This window comes from Paramormyrops kingsleyae, chromosome 4, assembly GCF_048594095.1.
Source record: "Paramormyrops kingsleyae isolate MSU_618 chromosome 4, PKINGS_0.4, whole genome shotgun sequence".
NCBI lineage: Eukaryota > Metazoa > Chordata > Actinopteri > Osteoglossiformes > Mormyridae > Paramormyrops > Paramormyrops kingsleyae.
The window spans coordinates 10,549,988-10,566,042 of NC_132800.1; the positions used below are offsets into that span (position 1 = coordinate 10,549,988).

General features: G+C 40.1%; 1 protein-coding gene and 1 long non-coding RNA gene across 4 annotated transcripts in view; one reads left to right on the forward strand and one right to left on the reverse strand.

Moving 5' to 3' along the window:
• Positions 1 to 1,312: 1,312 nt before the first annotated feature.
• On the reverse strand, positions 1,313 to 6,772 carry LOC111841372 (uncharacterized). Its single transcript, XR_011989893.1, has 4 exons — positions 6,596 to 6,772; positions 6,268 to 6,447; positions 5,796 to 5,982; positions 1,313 to 1,731 (listed from the first exon to the last, which is right to left on the reverse strand). It is a non-coding gene; the product is annotated as an uncharacterized lncRNA (long non-coding RNA).
• Positions 5,378 to 16,055, forward strand: part of LOC111841371 (tripartite motif-containing protein 16-like) — a 129,777-nt gene continuing 119,099 nt past the window's right edge. For 2 of the 3 annotated variants that reach the window (XM_072710643.1, XM_072710645.1), the window contains exons 1-4: positions 5,378 to 6,005; positions 6,788 to 6,883; positions 7,452 to 7,685; positions 7,843 to 8,002. In XM_072710643.1, the coding sequence (XP_072566744.1) occupies positions 5,415 to 6,005; positions 6,788 to 6,883; positions 7,452 to 7,685; positions 7,843 to 8,002 (1,081 nt within the window). In that variant the 5' untranslated portion in view covers positions 5,378 to 5,414. Of the gene's footprint in view, positions 6,006 to 6,787; positions 6,884 to 7,451; positions 7,686 to 7,842; positions 8,003 to 8,379; positions 8,440 to 10,441; positions 12,904 to 16,055 lie in introns of those variants that run through there. The other variant, XM_072710642.1, reaches the window with a different exon arrangement.

Here is a 16,055-nt window from a genome sequence, read left to right on the forward strand (position 1 = left end):
TGGGCAGCTACCCGGAGAGGTTTTCCGTGCATGTCCTACAGGGAGGAGGCCCCTGGGCAGACCCTGGACTCGCTGGAGGGATTATATCTCTCGGGTGGCCTGGGAACGCCTCGGCGTCCTCCCCGAAGAGCTGGTAGAGGTAGCTGGGGAGAGGGAGGTCTGGGTATCTCTCCTGAAGCTGCTACCCCCACGACCTGAACTCCAGACAAGCGGAAGGCAATGGATGGATGGATGGATGGATGAATGGAGTCCCTTATTGTACTGACACTGATGGAGTTGCACCTTCTTCATGGATTGGTACTTTTTATTCTACACAGTATGTGTAATTCTGTATAATTCTTAGACTGGTGCACACTTGTTCCATTGTATGACAGCATTGCTACACCATGTTTCAGTCTGGTTTGTACAGGATTTCCTTCCTACACTTGAAACCAACTTACCTGAAGCATCAGCACAAACTTCCAGCTGTTTATGTGTCAGTTTGTGCTTTTTTATGGTGGCTATTTGCACATAGTTTTACAGAAGAAGAAAGTGAGAAAACGATCCCCTAAATTGAAAACAGATTAAAAGGTTCTGCCATTCTGTCTTTGTCCAAAAACATGACAGTTTTTCAACAGATGACCTACTTAAAGGCTATAACCAAAGGCTATATACAATACAGAGCAATAAACTCAGAAAATGACATGTTTTAATAAAGACACATATGTTACATTTAAAAACATCTTAACATATTGTGATGAATGTGTTATAAAATTTATCCAGCCATTGTTTTTCTAATGATTTATACCAGTGGTTCTCAAACTGTGGTTCACATATCACCAGTGATACTCGGACCGCCCCCGGGTGGTACATCTGAAGACGGGTTATTTGTGGTGTGCACTGAAAAGGTAGGAATAAAAAATTGAAATCGATGTAAAACTACTTGATGTAAAATTTTCAGAACACTTTCTGTGAGTGCCTTGTATATAGGAACACATTCATAACACATTGTAAATAAATGTCATTGTGTCAGACATTTCTGCAGAAGTTCCAGGTACACCCCTATCCTGGTGGGAGAGCAGTACAAACACCAGGACTTGTCATTGTATCCAAGCCTCCTGTCATCACTCTCTCTTTTCCTGCTGATCCCTTCATATGTGACACCTATACCAACCTCATCCCTATACCACTCAACCTCCCAGTAGCAACACCCAGTCAGATGAGCCTGAAGTTGACAACTTATTTGCCAGCTTCTTATTTTCAGGATCCGTGCCACCTTAAATGGAGGATGCTGTTTCGAGAGAGTCCTGTAGAGGGCAGTGCATATGCTACATTGAAGGGTCCAAGAATGTTTTAATTGACAGGCACCTCTTAGATACATCATTAAACAGAAATGAAAGCATTAAGACATTAATAACAAGATAAAAACATAACTAAATATTACTACATAAACCCCTAGGAGACACGTGGCTCCTACAGGCCATAATTGTTCTAACATTATAGAGCTCTAGAATTATAGAAAATTCTAGAGCTCAGGATAATTACCATACCTATATAAATCAACCAATGTATAAAATTAACAAACATTTAAAGGGGCAGTTCACCCTAAAACCAAAAAAGTATATCTTTTAGAGGAGGTTTAGTGCTATCTATCCATCTAGGTCGTTCTGCTGGGAGATGCCTTGTTTTGATGTCGGTCGTAGAAATGTCGGGCTTCTCTCAAATGTAATGGGAGTGAATGGCATCCTTTCTCTGGTGATTAAAATGCAAAAAATACCACTTGAAAAATTCTCACATAATTACTGTTTCTTACTACAGATGTCAGAATAGTTTCTATTACTTGGAACAAATCTAAGATCTTAAGTTACACTACACAACACCTCATTTAATAACATCAATGTATTTTGGGTATGTTCATGAGCTTAAATAATTTAAACTAAACCACTGAGGCAGTAAACCATTTTTACAATATCTTAACAGCTATTGTTGGATAATGCTCATATTGTAGCTGCTTGCTTTCCTTTATTAATGACCCAAAACAGCCACAAAAACTTTTATCAGCAATAGCTAGGCAAGATAGATCTGTTTCATACAAATACAATTTTAATAACCATAATGTGAAATTCAAACAAACACAATCATAACCCTCCACTTCTCCCTCCTTTGCGGTCTGAAGAGAGTTGAAGTCACAGCTTCATCACAGCCTCTACGTCACTGTTAGTTGATTTTTGTGGTGAGAGGATTTTTTTTATCAGCAGCTCAAAGCCCAAAGATATTTAAACAGTTATCACATCAATGGTGATTCGACTTAAACATGTCCTTCAAGTACGATCTCTGCCCAAGGGTGCTGTTGGGGTGGGGAGGGGGGGGGGGGTAGTTAGGATGATTCCAAGGGCCCAGGAGCGACAGGGGCCCTAAAAAAATAACTGGATGGGTCTGGACTGGGGGGCCAAATATGATTTGCTTTTGTGGGGCCCAAAATCTTTAGCAATGTCACTGTCTCTGCCTACAAAACATGTCATACTGTAAGTATATAATTAACAAATTGGTGGGCAGTATTACACTGGGGACTTGCTATGAAGCAAGGTGGCTGAGCCAGGTTTCTTGGCTGGAGTTTTCGGTACCACGGATCGTGGCTCACCACGTTCTGAAATATACTGCCATGGTAATTTACTCTCCATGATGAACCTGGTCCAGACCAGGTTCACTCGAAGGGAAAAACATAGCCCAAGTGGAATTGTGTCAGCTGCATGTTCTTTAGCAATAAATACTCTTAAAGAGAGCATTTGACCTAATTGCTGTGGAATCATATGGTACGCTCATACTTGGTGGAGATTTTAATATTGTTCTAAATTCCAAGCCAATCAAAAGGAAAAAAACACAAACTGAAGTTCAGAGGTCAGGGCCTAAGTTTTGGCACTTTTAGCTTCATGAAGGAGGCTGCTGTTGTACCCTTGATCACATACTTGACCGGAATCGCTCCAATAAAAACATCCAGATGTAAAAATGGAAAATAATCAGAAAATTGTTTAGGATAACGCTTGCTGTCACGCCCCCCATTCAGGTCATGAGAAAGTTCTGGTTTAGTTTGGAATTTATTCAGTGCATTAAAACAATATATTCAGCCAGAATTAAACTTACTGGACACATATGACACATTACCACCCTGGAGAGAGGGACGAGGCAGGGGTGTCTGCTCTCACCGACCCTTTTTAACTTGTATATAGAACTGCTGTCTGAAGCTGTAAGACAAGGTCTCTCTGTAGAGGGTGTAACAATAAGGGAAAGAGAACAGAAGGTTTCTGTGTGTGCTGGTTATGTGATGGTGTATCTTAGCAATCCAGAGCTCTGCCTTCCAGCCCTAATGCAGCTTTTGGATATATATGGCCAATTGACAGGTCATTTGTTGAATCTCGTTAAAACTCAGATTTTGTTCACTTTTACCCCTTCAGAAAAACTTAAATGTAGATACCCCCTTAACTGGAATTTGAAATATATTAAATATCTTGGCGTGTAGCTGCACTGTAATATTTCCAAACTATATGAGGTGAGTTATACACCACTCACTAAAAACATTTACTGTGACTTGGACAGGTGGGCAAATCAGATTTCTATAGGCATCTGCAATTTCACCGTTATTTTCTTCAAGAAATTTAGCTGGGTAGTTCTATCTTATCCAGATTATATAGAGGTAATATCAAGGTAATTTATTATTGAAAAACATTAACAAAACATATTAAAAAGAGTTGGGAAAAGGAATTGGGAACACAAATTTCTGAGGAAGTATGGGAGAAAGGGTGGAAAAGTCAAATTACCTCCAGAAATGTAAATGTAAATAAATGCAAGTGAGAATGTCAGCTATGTCTGAAGGCACAGAGATCACACCTGCTTAGGTAAAGGGTGGGAAACAGGTAAGTTCTGTAAGTTAATATTCTAAAAGTCTGCTAAAATTACAACACAGTTCCTGAAAATGAAGCTTATACTAGTTCAAAATTCTGCAGCATTACATTGTGACTTTAAATAAATCCAGACAGCATGTTGACCGCCCGCCATAGACACTCTGTATGTGAAGTTTGCTTGTTCCCCCAATACGAGTTTCCTCCTCCTACTTCAGAGACTGAAAACATGTGGTCAGCCGATTGGGATCTCTAAGCTGTCCTTAGTGTGTGATTGTGTGTGTGAGTGTGTGCTCTGCTATAAACTAGTATCCTATCCATCGTGTCCCCTGTCCTTAGTGTGTGATTGTGTGTGAGTGTGTGCTCTGCTATAAACTAGTATCCTATCCATCGTGTCCCCTGTCCTTAGTGTGTGATTGTGTGTGTGAGTGTGTGCTCTGCTATAAACTAGTATCCTATCCATCGTGCCCCCTGTCCTTAGTGTGTGACTGTGTGTGTGAGTGTGTGCTCTGCTATAAACTAGTATCCTATCCATCGTGCCCCCTGTCCTTAGTGTGTGATTGTGTGTGTGAGTGTGTGCTCTGCTATAAACTAGTATCCTATCCATCGTGCCCCCTGTCCTTAGTGTGTGATTGTGTGTGTGAGTGTGTGCTCTGCTATAAACTAGTTTCCTATCCATCGTGCCCCCTGTCCTTAGTGTGTGATTGTGTGTGTGAGTGTGTGCTCTGCTATAAACTAGTTTCATATCCATCGTGCCCCCTGTCCTTAGTGTGTGATTGTGTGTGTGAGTGTGTGCTCTGCTATAAACTAGTATCCTATCCATCGTGCCCCCTGCCCTGTGCCCCCTGGGACAGGCTCCAGGCTCCCACCCCCCCGTACAGGATAAGCAGTAATGGAGGACGGATCCACACTGTTCCAAAGAAAGGGCTCCAGCTCCCTTCATGACTTCAGACCAGCTGCTCTCACTTCACGCCTCCAGGCTTGAAGTTCCTCGGGTTTGCTGAAGTGGTCTATTGACTTTTGGCTTAAATGTGAGATTTTACCGTAGCAGTGTTTAATGAAACTGATGTCTTAACCTATAATTGCACATACCTGCATGTTATATCTGATACCACATGATAGTTTCAAATCCAAATCAAATTACTTTTCTTCTAGTAAATCTGCTTCATCTGGAGAAAAAATAGCAAAGACAATCTTCTAAACAGACACAGAAATTCATTCTAAATAGAACTGCTCTCTTATACCTTTCTATCAAATTTCAACCTAAAACAATCAAATCCTAAGATTATAGCTTGTCTGGGAAATCAGTAACAGTTATATGCATAAAAGCTAAATAAATGTCTGTTTAGGGGTACAGTTTGTATAATGAAATATTTTACTCAAACTTCAAAATCCAGTGTTTGCTCAGTCTGCTCTTCTCAGTCTGGCCTCAGTCCAAAACCACACGTACTGCAGCCTGAGAAACAGGAAGTTCCTCCTAATTCACACACATGACTGTGAGAGAAAACGAAACTAAATTCTATCGGGGATTGTCGTAAAATGGCAGAACCCAGTTCAGCACTGGATCCGAACCAGTTCAGATGTCCAATCTGTCTGGAACAACTGAAGGATCCAGTGACTATAGGCTGTGGACACAGTTACTGTATGAGCTGCATTAAGAGCTGCTGGGATCAGAAGGATCGTCTTGCAGTTTACAGCTGCCCCCAGTGCAGACAGACCTTCACACCCAGACCTGTTCTGTACAGAAACACCATACTGGCTGAGCTGGTAGAGAAACTGAAGAAGACTGGACTACAAGCAGCTACTCCTGCTGACCATTATGCTGGACCTGGAGATGTGGAGTGTGATTTCTGTACTGGGAGAAAACACAAAGCTGTCAAGTCCTGCCTGGTGTGTCTGGCCTCTTACTGTGAAACTCACCTCCAGCCTCACTATGAGTCTCCAGCTTTTAAGAAGCACAAGCTGACTGATGCCACTGGACATCTGCAGGACAAGGTCTGTTCCCACCATGACAAACCCCTGGAGGTCTACTGCCGTACCGACCAGCAGTGTATCTGTCATCTCTGTACGATGTATGAACACAGAGGCCATGATACAGTCTCAGCTGCTGCACGAAGGGAGGAGATACAGGTCAGGCCAGAAATACTCATATATATATATATGATAAATATGAAATTGAAATAAATATGGCTTTTGTCTTAGTGCATTTGAGTTTATCTGCTATGATCAAGTCTGATTAGGGAAGGTGAAAGAAAAATTTTAAATGCAAAATGTTGTTATAAAGTGTAAAAAGTTCTCATTGAATTCCTACTGAAAACTCCTTTAAACAGTGAATCACGTGGCTGCAGCTGGATGCATACAGCAAGCAAACAGGGTTCAGAGGTTCACTTACTGTTTGGCTGAGCATCTGAATGGCTGAGATGTCTGAGCTAAGAGGCTGTGGTGTGATTGTTGCCGCCAAATGCTGTGGGTCCAGCATCTCAGAAACAGCCACCATCCTGGGATTTTAACACACTGCAGTGTGTAGAGTTTACTGAGAATGGTGCAATGAACATAAACACCTGTGGTGGGTCTGTGGGTGAAAATACCTTGTTAATGAGAGAAGTCAGAGGAGAATAGCCAGACTTGTTAAAGATAACAGGAGGGTCACAAGTGCAGAAATAACAGCTCAGTACAATGATGGTGAGTCAAAGGGTCTGTATCCAGTTTATCCTACCTACAGGCAATCAATTATTTAAGAATATCCATCCATCCATCTCCATCCATCACTTATCCTGGTCAGGGTCATGGGGAGTGCTTAGATCCTATCCCAGGCATAATCGGATACAAGGCTGGGGTCCACCCTGGACAGGATGATTAGAGAATTTTATCTCAGCTAATGAAACTAATGAACTCTTGTTTCCTGTCTGTAGAAACAAATTGGAGAAACACAGAAGGAATTTCAGCAGAGAATTCAGATGAGAGAGAAGGAGCTGCAGGAGCTGAGAGAGGCTGTGGCCTCAATCACAGTGAGTATGAACCTGAAGAGAAGATAACGGCTGGCTTGTGATCATGTTGAATCTTCTCTCAGATTCAACACACTGCAGATTTATAGACTTGTGGGGATTAATCAAATTAATGCTGCTGTGGGTTATTCTGGGTCAGAGATTTAATGGGACAAAATTGCTAGACCAAGTGTTGCAGCAGTAGTAGCTTATTTATTTAGAAAAATACCATAAAATGCCCATTTGAGAAAAATGCAACTTTTCTCAACCCAGCATAATGCAAATAAACACCAAGAGAGTCAACTATTAAACTGAGATCTAATGGTGACAACCAACCTGCCCCATACAGCCACCAGTCTCTGCCAAATCCCTGCAGCTGACAGTGTATGAGCTTAATGAGGGATCATTTCCAATCAGTGCTGGCTGGGTTTCAGTACCTGAGGCATCCAGCATGGTGACGCTCCAAACCCCAGCCCTGTGCTGTTTTTATACCTCCTGTCAGCTCACATTACTATTGTACAATGAGGCTCTCTGGGGTCTCAAAAGGGGCCAATTGTAATTTACTGTCCTCTGCTCCCTGTGTCACCAACAGAGATCAGCACAGTCAGCAGTGGAGGACAGTGAGAGGATCTTCACTGAGATGATCCGCTCCATTGAGAGAAGATGCTCTGAGATGACACAGCTGATCAGAGATCAGGAGAAGGCTGTAGTGAGTCAGGCTGAAGGAGACATGGAGAGACTGAAGCAGGATATTGATGAACTGAAGAGGAGACACTCTGAGCTGGAGCAGCTTTCACACACAGAGGATCACATCCATTTCCTCCAGGTAACAGAACAGCTACTCTGACAATAAGAAAACCAGAGTAATCAAATGGATGCATGTTCTCTAGTCTGTCATTTGTCAGATGTTAATGGTCTTGTTAATTAGATTTCCATACGCATTTGTTGTGATGAAGCTGTTTAATCAGACTGTCTGTCTGTAGAGTTGCCAGGGTCTTCCTGTCACCCCTGAAGCTGGATTTTGGCCCAGAATCTCCATCAGTCCACGCTGCTCTTTAGAGAACATGAGGAAGGTGGTTTCTGAGCTGAAGGATCAACTGGAGAATGTTTGCAAAAAGAAAATGGCAGAGATCCATCATACAGGTTGATAAATAAAAACATTTTTCAGTCTGTTCTTGTTAATATAGACCATGCAGAGAGAGTATGCAGTACAGTCAGCCTCACGTTTGTGTCACCAAGTCAGTTTCTGTTTCCAATAAGATTAAATCTTTCTGAAAACTAATGAGCTCTAAATTCTACAGGATACAAAACCCAGATTACAGGAATCATGTTTCTTCTGCATTACAGAATCCAAAACTCAGTATTATAAGTAACTTACAATGATTTGCAGTTTGTTAAAATGCCTGTTATTGTCTCTTATAATTATAATCCCCTACTGTTATCTCCACAGTGAGTGGAGTCCATCTCCCACAAGTAAATTCCTTTTACTCACATCCCTGTTTCTCTCTGTCTCCTTCTAGTTACCAAAGACACCATCCTACCGGTATTAGTGCCCAGGACCAGAGCAGAATTCTTACAATGTGAGTCTGTTCGCACCAGTGTTAATTTTGGCAGCAAATTTTCATTTAGTTTTAGTCATAGTCTTTTGTCATAATTTAGTCATCTAAATTATTTTAGTTTTAGTTGACTAAATATCATAAGATTACAGTCGACTAAAACTACAGTTGATTTAGTCGACTAAAATTAAAAGTGCAAAATGTAATGTTCAATTTCTGAAAGTCATTATGTTCACCAAGATGAAATGAAACCAATGTTAAGGGATGGTATTAAGGTCTGACTGTGCAGTACACAAAGACACAAATTTCACACTTATTTGAAACACAATTTTCCGGAACTGATTACTGTACAATCAGTAGTACCATTAGTGCAAAAATAAAATTAGTTCAAAGAAAAAGTACATAGGGCAGCGGCGGGCAATCTTAAGAACAAAAGAACTATACAAACGAGAGGAGGCCATTCGGCCCATAGAGCTCGCTTGGGGAGAACTTACCCACAACGGGCCGGTGTGTATGCAGGTTTTTGGGATAACGTTTAGGTCAGCTGTTCAAACCCACGTGTGAGGACTCTTCAGCCAATCAGTCCTCCAATTAGTGACCTAATTAGGGAGTTGCAGCGAAAACCTGCATACACATCAGCCCTTTGTGGATAAGATTGCCCACTAGTGGTGGGCGGATCGATCCAAGTATCGATAATATCTATAATAATGTTGCTATTGATATTGATCGATACCAGTTCAATGAGATCGATACTTCAGTTTCAATCTCTCTCCCGAATGCACTGCGGCTGTCTGTGTTCGCGCTGCTGCTCTCAATTGCCGCTCCCGGCTGTCACGTGACTCAGCGGCGCCAGGCTAGCAAACAGACGCAGGCGGGCGGACACACACTATAATATTTATAATAAAGTATTATAAAAGTGGGTGGCTGAGTCATGCTCGCAATAATTAAACAGCAGGGATAGTTCGGGGTTTAATCATCAGATGGCGTTTATTACACCCGCACTACTACAACGCACACACCGGCACTGCTCACCGTGCACGTCGCCCCGTTTACTCCTCATACACACGGTTGGCGCACGCACACATACATACACACACACACTACATACAACAATAAACATTAACCGCTATACATGACATAACACACAGCACATTTATAATCACACAAGTGATTGCTGAGAACTATTTACAAGCTGGCATCAGTCCAACATGCTGCGCTGCCCGCCAGTACCTCCGCGCTGCAGTATTTATTTACATAGCCTATAAACTTTGCCCAAATTCTGTCCTGGGTTTTACCTAATTAATAAAAAAAATCACAAAAACACTTAAAGGTAATGAAAATTAATTCAGTTTTAGCAATTTGATGATGCATCCACCTTAATTATTAAGAAGTATCGATATTGGTATCGTATCGGCGATACTTTCCCTGTATTTACTTGGTATCGCATCGTTACCAAATCTTGTAGTATCGCACACCACTAGTCTAAACCAACAAAGCCGTTGAATGCTGGTGAGGCCCTAAACAAGGAAGTGACGATTTTAATGAAGATCTGCCTTGATGAGCGGTCTGACAGTTGGGAATTGCAAATTGAGTTTTCCCCCCAACACGCAATGCAATTGCCGGGGATGCCATTGCATTTGAATAGAGGCAACAAACCCATGGTAATATGAAATGCAATTCAGTGCCTTGTTATTTATTATTCAAAATATTTTTAAATGAATAAAGGATTGCATTAGTACTTTGCACATTGAATTGCCGATTGCAAAATGTATTTTCAAATTAAATGCTCCAATTAAATATTGAAATGACAAATACATGCTCTGATTGAATATTGAATTTCCATTTGAATTTTTTGTGCTTATAATCTTCCATAGCCTGAGACTCGGGCGGCTACATGAGTATATTGGGAATAAAATGTGTGTATTGGAGCGAGTTCTGTGTTAGTGAGTGTGTGAGGTGTGACAGTGATGATGATGGAGATGCTGGGCTTCGTGATGGGATTAATCGCTCTTCCTCTTGCCTACAGACTCCTGCCAGCTGACGTTGGACCCCAACACAGCAAACAGAGATCTGTCTCTGTCAGAGGGGAACAGGAAGGTGACATGGGGGGAAGACTGGCAGCCATATCCTGATCATCCAGAGAGATTTGACTGCTGGCCCCAAGTTCTGTGCAGAGAGAGTCTGACTGGTCGCTGTTACTGGGAGGCTGAGTGGAGTGGAGGTGGAGCCTGGATAGGAGTGACTTATAAAGGAATCAGTAGGAAAGGATGGAGTGCTGACTGTCAGCTTGGAGCCAATGACAAGTCATGGATGCTGTGCTGCTCAACTGACAGTTACTCTGTCTATCACAATAATAAAGAGACTGTCATACCCATAAAGCCCTCAGGCTCCCGCAGAGTAGGAGTGTATCTGGACTGGGCGGCTGGTACTCTGTCCTTCTACAGAGTCTCCTCTGATGGACTGACCCTCCTGTACAGCTTCACCTCCTCATTCACTGAACCCCTCTGCCCAGGGTTTTGGGTTTATGACGACTCCTCTGTGTCCCTGTGCATGCTGGGATAGCTCACTGTGTGCTGGAGGAATCATTTTTACCTTATCAGAGTGTCACATGTCGCTGCTTCTCCATGGCAAAAAGGTAAAATCTTTTCTTTGTAACCAGTATAACCCTTTTTATTCTGTCTGAGGTGTGATGTATGTTAGACAAAATAAGTGACTGGGTTCAACAAACAACAAACATGCAAAGTGACTGTTTTTCTCTCTGATTAAAATGTAATAATGTAATGAAATGTAAACCTCATGATTTTGGGGGTTGGGGACTTTTCCCCTCCCCCGTATATGTACAATTTGGGTCATTTTAAATATTTGATGCCATTTCAGTAGGTTCAGTGCCCCAAGATGTAATGCTGCTACAACTTTTCATAACATTCATAAATCTACATTTGAACTGCATCATTTCAAATTATTACATGTTTTTTAATAATTAGCAGAGAAAAAAAGTTATAATGACATTTATTTCAACTTTTATATTTGTGTTTTTCCAAAGAGTACGAAGAATTTTGCCTGTCCCCATTGTTCATCATACCAACAGCATGGTCAAATTTGAGTTAATAATGTTAAATAATAATAAACTTTTTTTGCAGAATTAGGCACTTCTAACCCCTTCCCATGTATAATATATTTTCTTTGGAAAAGAGATTGGAATTTAAGGGAAATTTAAGTATTTACTTATATTTAAATTTCTCGGTCCCTGTGTTTAATTCAACCCCGTAATGAAACCAACACCACCCCCATTTAATAAAAGTAATGGTTTGATCCTGTATCTCTTGAACAGCACTGGTGTGACAAGCGGTAAATTACTTTCTCATTTCTCATAAATATTTTGTTTTTTATGAACATATAGGTTCCGTCAGGCTTAGGTGTTCAACACTGTTGGAGGAAAAACACATAGTTTAGAAGGTTTTATCAAAAAGTAATTTTTATAGCTATAAAATAGAACAATATCTAAGCCAAAGAATGCTGTGTCATCCTGCTAGCTGCTAGCGTTAACAATTAGCATCAGATTAAGACAAAAACCCCATTACATTTTTCAGTGTGATGTGGTTGAATGACTACTACAGGGATGAATATCTTTACAATATTTAATGTATATTCATATACACATGATATTTTGGAACCTATGTGGATGTTTGTTATTAGTGGCTGTCAGTGGTTTGCATTAGCAACTAAAAAAATTGAGGATTTTTTTAAAACGAAAGTTGTATAAGTGATCGTGATCTTGCCTCTCATTCCCATATGAGAAATTTTCAGTATTGCTTTCAAGTTCATGTTCATTTTACCAGTTACTTATCAAAAGGACACTGACTTGTCAATACTTTCAGATTAAATGATGGCAAAAACAGCGGCAGAAAGGCACAGAGAGTACAGGGCAAGAAGAAATGCTGATCCAGGACGAAGGGCCAGATGCCTCATTAATGAACGGCAGAGATGGAAAAGAGATGTTGAGGCAGGGAAGAAGAAAAGTATACAAGCTCTAAATGAGAGAGGTCAAAGGATGAGGGGAAAGATGTGCAGAAAGGCAAAGGAGCGGTAAACGAAAAGGCAACAAGCTGTAAACAGTATTGCAGCCCCTCCACAAAGTCCTGAAAGAGATGAGCTGATGTCTCATTAAGCTTCAAGGTTAGGAAAAGATATTTCAAGTGTGGAATCAGTAGTAAGGTGTATGTACATGTTAGAGAAAGTGTAGGTTTGCGTGTGTGTGTGTGTGTGTGTGTGTGAGTGAGGGGGGGAGAGAGGGACACTGATTGGCTTCTACTCAGTTGTTCTGAGCCTGGTTGTGAATTTATTTTCTGTTTTAGACAATCTGTAAAGGGGAAGAAAAAATCTAGAAAAACAGGAGAGAACATGTTCAACCCTGTTCTAAAGCATTCAGTCCTGTTATGAGATACATATGTTACCTTTTTGTCGTAAATAAACAAAACAAAGCTTCAAGATGTTTTTTATTGTTTGCATTATATTGTGACAAATATGTCAAGTTATATTTTGTAAACTTTACATGATATTATTGCACTTTTCTAGCAAAATTACAAAGTTCAGCGACAAACAGTCATGCTTTTGCAGATTATGAAGTAGAAATTCAGGGGTTTCCTTTATTTTCTATCTAATAAAAATATATTATTAATTACAAGGGACACATAAATTGCTAGGCCATGCTAGTGGCAGCTCATAAACTTATTGTAAAAAATAATAGCGGAATTACAAAATGGCTGTGACGGGGTTGAATTAAAATGTGACTTGTGACAGACAAATATGCAAAAAAATAACTTCATTTTCTATGTTTAGGTGGGAAAAAGTATTTTTTATACAGTACTGACATTATCAGGTATTATCAAACCAAAAAAGATCTAAATTTGTAAAGTACTTTTTTACCATCCTTCTCAATCACAAATGGCACCGTTTCTGTAGAATCACCCTTTTATATATTTCTGTCTCTATTGTATTTGCTGCCTGTGCACTGACAATAAGGGCTTCATATTCTATTCTATTAATGTCCCGGTTCAGCACTGTCCAAAGTGTAACTGAGTAACATGATTAATCTGCGCTGTATGCAGCTTCCTAACGTGACATTAAATTAACCCACTAAACATTGGACGTCGGATAGGCGTGCAGATCATGTCTATATTAGGTCCGTCAGTCCATGACCAATTCTGGACAAACTAGGTCCACAATTTGAACGTCCATCCATGACCCAACTTGCACGTCAATATGACATTCAACATTTGAACGTAATTTTTTTGACGTTATTTTAACGACTATGACAGGTGCAGGAAATATAGTTTTACAAATATCAACATTGTTGTTATCAACATAATAAATGTGAATACAGATGATTATTTCGAAACAAACATGATTTATTATGCCAATGCGTACGTATTTTATGTGCATTTGCGCTGATATGACAATAAATTATATCGTGCATTGTTTTTTATGTTCGTTCTGAAAACCATGTGAAAACTGAGTAGTGCAGAGCAGCTGTAACAGTTTTATCCACGTCCCTCGCGGACACTTTTGTGCACGTGCAGAACGCGGGATTTCAAAATCTGGCAGCAGCTTGATGCCCGGTCGAACAAATTAACATCCAGCTTGCTAAACCAGGTTAATGCTAAATTATGTTTTTTACTTTTCATGATACTTTAGCTCTGTACTGTTCTGTTGTATACACTGTAGCACCGGCGGGGCTCATGTCCCAGCATGCCCCGCGTGCAGTTGTAAATAGCCATTGTTGTGTTGTTGCTGTTATTGTTAATTAAGGTAATTCCTTATTGTTGCGCATGTGTTTACATGTGTCTTGTGTGTACCCGGTCTGATCCTCGTGTGTAATTAGCTTACATAAATGTCCCACCGTGGATGCGTCTTACAGTTCGTTGTTTGACAACTTTGTGTTTCTTACATATAATTATGTTTGGTGTTCTTTGGGTGCCTGATGTAATCCTTGTACGGATTATTAATTGAGTGGATGTTCCCCGACAGAGTAGTCTTTGCTCGCGATACCTCCATCTGCCCGTCGCAGCAATACGTTATTTAAATTTAAGTTTTAATTGAAAGCATGGTGAAATTGTTAATTTATATATGAATTTAGTCGAGACACGACATACACAATGTCTAAAATTAGTCTGCTTTTGGTATCCACAACGACCACATTTGGACTATAAATAGCCCATACATGGAGGTCCCACGGCCGTCAATACTAGACGTTCATTAGACGTCAAAAAAAGACGTCGCCTGGCGTTACAAAACAACCCCTTCAGTGGACCAAAATTGGACGTCCAAAAACGACATATTAAAGATGTCATTCCGACGTCACTATGCGCAGTGGGAACTGACATTTTTAAACTGAAAATCGACAAAAGAATTAGAAAAAAGGAACATCTGTCGAGTTAAAAACATAGTTAATCACATTAGTAACACACCACCAAAATACAACAAGAATAAAAATTTCCTAACTAAAACAGTGAGCTGTCATAGTTGAGAATCGGCAAACTAATTAGCCTGCGGCGTCTCTCTCAGCCCTATTAAAATACGGGGAAAACATCATTAACAAACCGCACTAAAGCCCTTACTACGTAATTTAATGCCAATAAGTAATTATTTTTTAAACAAAATATATTTTTACTGTCATCAAAAAATAGGGTTTAACTTGAGAGACCAGATCTCACGTCTGCCCTCTACTGCCGCCCTGAGGTAACTACGGGTTTCCCATTGGTCGCAGGATGTGAGATGCTGCGTTCCCTCAATTAACATCCCACCACAATATGTTGGATATGGTTAACATGTACAGTCATTATTTAAAATACAGTAAAACATTAACCTGATAAAAATTACTCCAAAATAAACCTTTAAAATTAAAATAAAGTAAATCTTTTTTGAATGAGCTTATTTAAGAACAACGCAAATGGATATAGTTTAGTTTAGTTGATTTGCTGTTCTGACTGCAGCCTAGTTTTACTTAAGACTAATGTGGATAGCTTCCTGATTTCACTACACGTCTGATCATCAGTGATGCACTGTATGTGATTACAAATTATCAAAACAAGCATATATTCTCTTTTTAGGAATCCTGATATACTTTATATTTGAGCTTAAGTTTTTTTTAATCCACAAAATTTAGGAATAAGATTATCAGATGATGACAGCTGCAGAAAAAATTAAGAGATCACTCTAAATTTTTAAACAAAAACAGAAGGCCACACTGAGGTTGCTTCCAGGTTCAACATTTCTAAGACAGCAGTAACAAGAATAAGGTGAAGCAGGAGACACTGGGAACGACCAGTCTGGATCTACTGAAGGATCCAGTGACTATTCCCTGTGGACAAAGTTACTGTATGAGCTGCACTAAGAGCTGCATTAATTCGTTTCTTTCTCTCAGATCTGACCACATATTTTCTGGGCGTTTTGTAGAGCTGATAGAATGGTGATGTGCTGCCATTCAACACACTTTTTTAGATTAATCTTTATCATCATTACAAAGTACAAGTACTCAGACAGCAAAAAGCACTTTGGCATCTAAACCAGAAGTGAATAATAATGCAAGGTAGCATAAGTGCAAGAAACAACAGTACAATATATAGATGTGTGATTAATAA